Genomic DNA, 9,064 nt, shown 5'->3' on the forward strand with positions numbered 1-9,064 from the left:
CAGGGCCCCCCCCCCCCCGGGCTAGGCAGGCGATCTGTGAGGTGCCCTCAGGGACTTCTTGCTACGTGAGGGCAGCTCTCACTGCAGGGTCTTGAGCACAGTGGGGCCTTACTTCTGGTGCACGACGTAGGTGACGACGGAGGCGAGGAGACAGAGCAGCATGACGGCCGTGCACGCGTACACCACGGGGTGCAGGAACTCCCCTGGGTACTGGGGCAGGGAGAGGACAGTCTTCAAATCCTGGAAAGAACACAGAGCAGACCGTGTGAGCAGGGACTATGCACCAGGCAGAGCTGCCTGGATCTCTCGGGTCGGGCCTCCCCCCTGCAGGTCGTCAGGGGCATCTGCGGAGTCGAGCAGAGATTTGTGACGGGTGACCTGCTTCCCTGGAACGTGTCTGCCTGAGGGCCCCAAGCTGCACGCCATGAGGGTCTGGACGGAGCCGTGCACAGGGGCAGCAGCACACAGCAAATGCCCGCAGTCCCACTTTCAGTCTCAGGTACACTGAGATTCTGCTTTATGGCATCTCCCAGGAGAATTCCGCGTCATGTCCCTGGAGCCGACTCCGGTCATGGAGAAAGAGCAGTGTGGCCCTGAGCCCTCTGGAGAGCACTGCAGCCCAGGGTCGAAGGCCAGAGTTCAAAGGGGAACACGTTTCCCACGGGGGCGTGAAGCTGAGGGGCAAGGCCCATGGCTGGACGTGTGAACTGAGGGAGTTTTGTCTTTTTGTCCATAAGACCAATGAGGTGAGCTCCCACGTGTCAGCGCAGGCAGCTCCCAGAGTTACCTGCCCCGGGACCAGTAGAAAACGTGGCAGCAAAGCACAGCGTCACGCGAGCAGGCCTCGCACACCCCGCCAGGTACCCAGCAACCAAGTCTGGTGATTTCTGTGCCCTGGAGGAGAGCACCCCAAGGGTACAGACCCTTCTCTGCTGTGTGGGCTCCAGAGGCGCCAATGGGAGCCCTGGCCTCATGCCCCTCTGACCTCTGACACTCACTGAGCAATGTTCCAGACCCTTGATGTGTTGTGACTCACTGAGTCACAGGGAAACCCTGCTGTGGACTGAAACGTATCCCTACAATTGAGGGGTTGGAGTCCTCGTGCTCCACGTGACTTCAGTGGAGGTGGGCCTTCATGGGGGAGACTGAGGTCACGGGAGGTCATAGGGTGAGGCCTGGTTCTATAGGACCCACATCCTTATAAGAAGGAGACTAGGACACGACCTGCCCAGAGGGAAGGCCATTGGAGGGTTCAGCGAGAAGGCGGCTGTCTACATGTCCAGGAGGGTGGCCTCAGGAGAAACAACCCTGTGACACTTGACCTTGGACTTCCAGGCTCCAGGACTGAGCGACAGTTCTATATTTTAACCTGCTCTGCCTGGGGCGCTGGTTACGGCTGCCCGCCCCCCTCACTGGGGTGCTGGGTATGATCCCCTGGCACCCTGCTATACACGCCACCTCCCGGGTGCTGGTCCCAGCTCCCCCAACCCCCTTGCCCCCAGGTGCTGGTCACGGTCGTCGTAGCAGCTGGATACACCCCGTTGGGGGGTTGTTGTTCTTTCCACTTTCCAGGTCAGAGGGTGAAATCCTTTCTTGACCTCTCAGCTTATGCTCTGAGCCACACGCTCTGCTCGCACAGCCCCTAGGACCTGCCCGGCTTGGGGAGGGCAGGCGGGGGCTGGTGCCCACAGAGGGCTGCCCGGGCGTCCCCTGTGAGACCACGCTGAGCTGCCCAGTTGTGACAACAGACTGGTGGTCGGGTGGTGGCGTCTGTAGCCTTGCCAGCAATGCCCAAGGCAGATGCACCCACCCCAGGTGACACGGGCTCTGAATGTGCGATGGGCTCCTCCCCGGGCACTCAGGGCAGCAGGAAGCAGCCGGTGCTCCTCCAGGATGGTGCCCAGCCTGAGTCATGCGAGAAAAGGACAGAAATGCCCTTGAAGGGCCCTTGGCCTCGCCAGGCCTGGGAAGGCGGTGCGTGCAAGAGCTCAAGCTGCCTCCTTTCTCGTCAGTCCAGCTAAGACAAGGCCCTGGCCAGTCGGGGAAAGTCAGATTGTTCAGAGGGAATTCCAGGGACAGCCAAGGGCCACCCTAGTGTCCAGCCATGGCCTCTGCACCTTGATCTTGCTCTGCCCAGGGACCTTTTCAAGGAGACCTCTCTGCTGTCATGGCAACTGCAGATGGAATCCTGTCACCATGGAAAGGTGCCGAGCGACCTGGACACCAAGGGACTTCTCCCAGTCTGACCGCTGAAGGACCTAGCTGACGATCAAAACCGGAAGGATCACCCCTGACCCAGCTGCTGACCTGATGTAACCAAAGAAGGAGAACCATGTTGCCTGGTAGACTGTAGGCTAGACACTATTGTGGCCCCACACAGCCCCGACTGTCCACGGGCCAGGAAGCCTGAAGGGCAGGTGCAGACGTGCACAGAACACCAACGACTCCCATCCAGATGACTGGGGTTTCAGCAGGACCCATGGTGCGCATGCGGCCCCAATTCCCATGAAATCATGAGCTCAGGAGCAAAGACAGCCAAAGGATGCCAGCTTCAAGGTGACAGGGACACCACGGCTGCAGGGCCCCCTTGGGACAAGTGGGGGCAGCTGACTGTGGCCTGGAGCCCTGCAGGCCTGGCCCGCCCTGGTCACTACACCCACGCCCAACAAGGCTTCTCCCTAAGGCACACTCGTCACCCGGGGCCTTGGTGGCCGTGGCAGGCACCCACTGGGCCCTCCATCCTGCAGCGTGGAACTTGCGTCTGCAAGGACACGTTTCTGTGATGCAGGACACGATTGTCTGTTGGTGAAGAATAGGTGTTTTGTAAGGAAGATGGAGCAGCCCAGCTTGTCTGTCTCCCTGGGGCTTGCTAGGCTCCCTGGGTTATGCCGGCTGCTGGAAGCGCTCACGCACCCTTACCTGCCGCCCCAGCTTCTGGAGCGCTCCCTGGGGCCCTGGGGAGGTCTGGGTTTTTGGTGCTTGTCACCATCAGCCGGCATCAGCTTCCTGACAACTGTAACTCACTGCAAAATTCGAGGAAAGCAAGTTTTCCTGGTCAAATCCTGATGTGTAATTATCTTCTCACCGCCGTTCCTTCTGAAACTGTCTGCTGCTGACAGGTGGACAGCGGCCCAGCTGGCTGTAGAAAGTCAGGCCTGATCACACCCCAGAGATTGCCCAGGCCCTCGTGTGTGTCATTAGTTCTTTTCACAGAGACGACGGTTTTTAACCTGGGGTCTAAAAAACCGATGCTTGACCTGGCTGGGACGGGCTTCTTGTGCATGGAGCCCGACTTGGGCTGAGGCCTGGGGTGCGCCCACCCCCCCAGGGACTCACGGTCCTTTCCTGGCCTTTCTTGGGGTGCTATCACTGCTCACCCAAAGGCCCACACCTTCCTGCTGGGGGCAGGGGTGGCGGGTGGAGAGCGGCCGGGCAATGCAAGCACACCCATCCTAAAGCAGAGTCTGCCGTGACGCCTGGCACCCCGTGTCCCCGCACAGCATCCCAGGGTTGGAGAAGCGGGTCTGGCGCCCAGAACCTGCCATCAGAGAACTCACGCTCAAGGGCACCCTATCGGCCAAGTTTTATCCACAGACCCCAACCCCTTTCTGCTAAGCCAGTGGGAAGTCAGACCTCATTCCTGCTACAGGCAAACGCTTCGGGGTGTCAACTCAAGACACAGTACTTCCTGAGAACGGTGCTCAGGCCAGCGCACACAGCTGAGGTCACCCCAATGGGGGTGCTTTCTCATCCGAGGGCCCCATTTTGAAGCAGCAAGGTGGGGGGCTTCAGAGCTCCGGAGCAGCTGCACCAGCAATGTGCACTTTACAAGACACAGAGCTTCGATTCCATTTGGCCTCCTATTGTTTTCCTCCAAGTTAGGTATCAACTGTGCCTTTCTATATTTTTAGAGGTGACATTTAAAATTCAAAGTAGGTAATGCAAAAGGGAGATATTATTCTATATTTTAAAGTTCACACGTGTACGAGTTCCTCCTGGAGGAATTATTTTGCAAGTGTCCCACAGACAAGATCCTTGTGACGTGTGGGGCTGACTCCCCAGGACGGGTCCCTTGAGTGCCCTTGGGACCAGCATGGCCCTCACATCAGAGAGGCTGGGCTCAGTCCAGAGAACCATCCTGCTGCCGTGGCCCCCAGCTCGCGATCCCTGCTCACTGCTCTGCCTTTAGAAGCCTTGCGAGATTGTCTTTCCCCCTGGGAAATTTGGGCTTCCATCTTCCCACGGGCTGGCCTGTGTTCTCGTGGAGCCTGGAGGCTTGCAGCTCTTGCCTGTGGTTTGCTTGTATTTTCCCTTTTCTTGAGGCTCACCTTCCTTTTACATTTTATTATTATTTCAGTTGGATGTGTACTTTTCGGTTTGTTCTGCAAATAAATCAACTTGGATGTTAAGAGAGAGACAAAAAGAAAGAGGAAGGAGGTATATCAGGTGTCAGTCGTCTGATCAAGACGGGGCCCTTTTGTTGGGGGGTGGGGGGGCGGCGTAGGAAAGTGGCCTCTTCCACCAGGGAGATGCAGACCGTCCTCGGCGTCCCCTCTGCCTCTGTTCTGTACCGACTGAGACGGATCTCATTATTAGTGCCCGACGCCCCTTGTCTGTGTTTTTGATGATCATTGCATCTCATCGATCTGCCAGCCTTCCATGAAAGTGTCCCAGGGGAAAGGCAGAGGCAAAAGGTAAGTAATTTATTCATTCGGAGCACAAATTACCCTAATTGGACATCACATTTGTACAGTTTGTTACATTTTTCTCTTGGCAGGGTATGTGGGAAACAGCACACGGACTCCTACTGGCCTGGGGTTACCGGCCTCAGGGGTTAACATTCAGGGGAGCAATGGGGTGATACAGTCTCCATTTCTGGGATGAAGGTAAGCTTGTACACTTTTAGAAATTTAAATATGAGGCTGAATGAAGAGTGGCAAGGGGAGAACTGGTGGGGTTCCAGGTCCTTGCAGGGGCGTGCAGGTGTACAGGTGCATGCAGGGGCATGCAGGTGCATGGAGGTGTGTGCAGGTCCTTGCAGGTGCATGCAGGTCCTTGCAGGTGCGTGCAGGTGTGTGCAGGTGCCTACAGATGTGTGCAGGGCCTTGCAGGTGCGTGCAGGTGGGTGCAGGTCCTTGCACGTGTGTGCAGGTGCGTGCAGGCCAGTGCAGGTTCCTTGCAGGTGTGTGCAGGTCCTTGCAGGTGTGTGCCGGTGCGTGCAGGCCAGTGCATGTGCGTGCAGGTGCCTACAGATGTGTGCAGGTCCTTGCAGGTGCGTGCAGGTGGGTGCAGGCCCTTGCAGGTGTGTGCAGGTGTGCAGGTCCTTGAGGGTGCCTTGTGTGGCTGGTTGGAGGTTGTTAGGGAGCAGCCTGGATGAGCTGTGGCATGCATACAGGTCAGGCCGAGTCTTGACCAGCTCAGATGGGGCCTCCCTAACCCCCCCTGCTCAGCAGTGCGGCAGGCACCAACAAGGCTTCCACAGTTCCACCCTGCCTCTACCTCTGGTCTTTTCAGGGGATTTAATTCCATTGTTGTCTTTTCAAATGTGGGGTGCTTATGTACAGAAAAAGGGTGTCCTGAGCATGCTGTGTCTTTGGGAGCCTGCACTCCAAGCGCAGCCAGGGTAGGCCTTGCTGTTTACCCTGTCCCAGCTTCCAGCCCCTGCTGGACGTGGCAAAGGATAGTCTGATGACACTGAGGTCAGCCCTGAGTTCAGAGTGAGTAGGGGCTCTGCAGGGTTCTCGGCTGCTGCTGGCACCTGCGGGGCCTGGGACACATCAAAGAGAAGCCACCAAAGTGGGGTCTCTGCCTCTCGGGTTCAACATTAGCTAGCGGGTAGTCCTGTCCTCTCAGATCTGCTTGATGTCCCAACGATCAGAGGAGTCCCGCCACGCCTTGTCAGCCACAGGAGGTGTGGCTGGGAAGACAGCACTTGTGCAGAATGAACGTGGCCTCCCTCACAGTGACCACACTGCTCCTCAGGCAAACCATAAGACCTACGCTCTAAAAGGAAACGGGGAGAATGTGCACAACTTTGGACAACTTCTTACTCCCTTCTAGTGCCCGTTGCTGCGTTCTCTTGGGGAGGTTAAGTGTGAAGATCACAGAAGACCATGGAGTGCGAAGGAACACGTGTTTTGGTTGTTGCTTGAATTTGAACACTAACGGGGCCACCGCACACACAGGTCCACATTCGTTTGCTAACAGCTGTGACGCTGGCCTGGGTTCTGCAGGCTCCGCAGGAGTGTCCGGGTCTGTGTGCATTCATGGTCCTGCCAGAGCCCCGAGGGCAGGTGGGGCGCACGTCCAGAAGGGAGGACAGGGGCCTCAGTGCAACACTAGCGTCAGTGTGGCCCCAGAGGTGCTCCAGGAGACCGTGTGTCATCACACTCAGGAGCCAGAAGGCTGACTGCCGACCTCAGGTGTCAGGGAAGCTGACGGCCAGCCCAGGGCAGGTGCCTCGCAGGTGGCGTGAGTGTGGCCGTGTGGGGTGCGCAGTGTCGGGCCACCCTGCTGTTCACAGACCCTGGTCTTCCTCCTTGTATAGCCAGGGCCCCGGGGGTAAGCCACCCAGGCATCTACACAACAGGCTCAGGAATGCTCATGAAGAATGCTTGCCCCAGAGCTGCCCCCGTAGGGGCCTGGGTCTCCATTTCTTTTGGAGACTCTCCAGTGAACACATTATTTGTTAATAAAAAACCCAACAAACTGCTGAGACTCCAAACCCTCCAGGTAAGTGTAACCCACCAGTCCTCATGGTCCTGGACTGGGCCAGTGTCGAGCGGTGGAGACTGGGGGCAGTGCTGTATGTGAACACAGTCACCGGGGATGGGACACAGGGAGGGCCTGCTTGGAAGGGTCAGGGTCAGACAGGAAGAGGTGCCAGGGCAGCTGGCTGAGGCACAGGGGTCCTGCCCCTGCCCCCAGCCTTCGGCAGCATCTCCTGGTTCACCCTCTGTCTGCTGTCTGGTTCCATTTTGCAAATAAGGCTCTAACCTGAGTGAGGATGAAACCCTGAGAAACGGGCTGACCTAGAGGCCCCAGGTATGTCGGGCAAGGCACCGTGGGGCCACAGGTGGTCCCTTAAGAAGACAGGGCCTGGCCAGGCTGGTGGCCTCCCGAGGAGCGGTAGGGTCTGGATGCACAACCTCTAGGGTGTCTGGCATCCTCCTGGCCAGTGAGGCTTGGAGCAGCGGTGTGGACGATGCTGAGTCTTGGCAACAGGCACCGACCTTGTTTGGGCGTCTCGAACAGAACAGGAAGGAAACGAACAAGTGACTCAGACAGACCCCCCCCCCCCCCTAGGAACCCTGTGCTGCCCCCAAGCCCCCGCCCCCTGCCAGCCACGTGTCCTGTGGCCATTGGCATTCCCCGCACGCGCTCTGGGCCCTCGGCAGTCGCCGTCCCTCACAAACACACACGATGCATTATTTACTCGGCCACCAGCCCTCCCGGAATCCAAGCCGGCAGCAACCACACCGGAGCTTCACGAGCCTTCACGCCAAGTCCCCTAATGGCCCTGCGTGCTGCTGACAGCAGCCGTGCCCCCTTTTCTGGGGAAACGTCCTCCCCGTGTCTGCTGTACGTGCTGCTGAAGCCCACCCACGTCTCCCTGCCGTTCAGCCAACTTTCTGAGGGGAAGGGGCTGGCAGGGCTGCAGCGGGAAGGCCACACGACGGCCTCGGACCCGAGGGGGGGACCCCAGCCAGGGGCCAGAGGAGGTCTCGCGGGTCCTGGACCTGAGCCTGGGGGGAGGGACGCAGGCAGCGTCTCCTGCCCTGATTACATGGCTCCACACTGCGGCACGCCAGCCGCTAATTAACATGAGGGACAGCCGAGCGGCCAGCAGGCAGTCCTGGAGACCAGGGGCCCAACGCCGCTAACTGACCACGCGGTAACCCCGCGAGCAGTGGTGGCCGCCCTTGGCGTGGCTGGCCCCGCTGCCCGGTGGGGGCACGTACTCACCATGAGCCCTGCGAAGCTCCTGCAGTGTGAGTGCCAGACGGAGTGGGGTCGCCGCCGAGCCGATTATGTGGCCCCCTCTTCCCCGCCGGCCTCCATGGCCGTCCCGAAGGTCAAGGTCCCACACACTGGCCGTGGGGTCGAGCCCCGGGACGGGTGCCTCGGGGCGACAGGGGGTCAGTTGAGGGTCAAGAGGCCGTCCCCATCTGTGAAGACAGGGCACGGTCAGGGCAGGGTGGAGGGGGCCCTGGCCTCAGCCCGGGGCTGGCCCCACGCAGCCACCCCACCTGGCCAGCCTGTTGGAGCGTGTGGCTCAGGGCTTGGTCGCCCGGGACACACAGAGACTGCGTGCTGGTCTGGGGACCTCAAGCGGGACATGCGGAGCCAGACGCCGCCCTCCTGGGACCCCTGCCTTCCCCCCCTGGAACCGGCGTCTGCGGGCCGCCCGGCGCCCTGGCTGCTAGAGCCCCGCAACATGTCTGTCGGTTCCGTCAGGAGCGCTGAGCAGACCTCGGAGCCCCCTCCTAACGAGCAACCAGACCGGCTGGCAGACGCTGGGGCCGGCGTGGCCCCCCGATGCCCACCTCGCCGGTGGCTGCGTGCCCCCCGTGGAGCCCAAAGTTATTCAGCCTCTGCGTCCGGAGCAGCGCCCGTTCGGCAGGAGCCGCCCCAGCCGGCTGGCCCCCGGGGCCGGGAAGGGGGACGGCCGGACGCCGCGGCTCCCCCTCGCCCGTGTGTCCCGCGGCTCCGCGCCGGCGCCCACCCGCCCGCGGCCCGGGGAGGCGGAGAGACGCAGCTCAACTTCTCACCTATTTCGGCGGCAGCGGCCGGAGCGGCGGCGCCGGGCAGCCGCGGCGCGTGGTGGGCGCCCGGGGCCGGGTCGCCATGCCGAGCGGCCGGCCGGAGGGGCGAGCGGAGTTAGCAACAGATTGCGGGACCGCAGCCGCCGCGGCCACGCGGGCTCGCGCCGGAGGGGATGAGTCAGAGCGGACCGCGGACCCGCGGCGGAGTCGGCGGGCGGCCCCGAACTCGGCGTGCGGACGGCCGGCCGCCTCTGCGCCTGCTCGGAGCGCGCGCCCGCCGGCCGAGGACCGGCCGGGAA

At 60.8% G+C, this 9,064-nt stretch overlaps 1 protein-coding gene across 1 annotated transcript in view; it reads right to left on the reverse strand.

Annotated features, from left to right (window-relative positions):
* ADGRA1 (adhesion G protein-coupled receptor A1) overlaps positions 1–8,156 on the reverse strand; it is a 31,393-nt gene extending 23,237 nt beyond the window's left edge. The window contains exons 1-2 of the mRNA XM_040624820.1: positions 7,966–8,156; positions 113–240 (exon numbers count right to left, since the gene is read on the reverse strand). Coding sequence (XP_040480754.1) covers positions 113–240; positions 7,966–7,968 — 131 coding nt within the window. The 5' untranslated portion in view covers positions 7,969–8,156. The remainder of the gene's footprint in view (positions 1–112; positions 241–7,965) is intronic.
* Between the last annotated feature and the right edge of the window lie 908 nt (positions 8,157–9,064).

The sequence above is a fragment of the Ursus maritimus genome, unplaced genomic scaffold (genome assembly GCF_017311325.1).
Source record: "Ursus maritimus isolate PB19 unplaced genomic scaffold, ASM1731132v1 scaffold_7, whole genome shotgun sequence".
NCBI classification, from domain to species: Eukaryota; Metazoa; Chordata; class Mammalia; order Carnivora; family Ursidae; genus Ursus; species Ursus maritimus.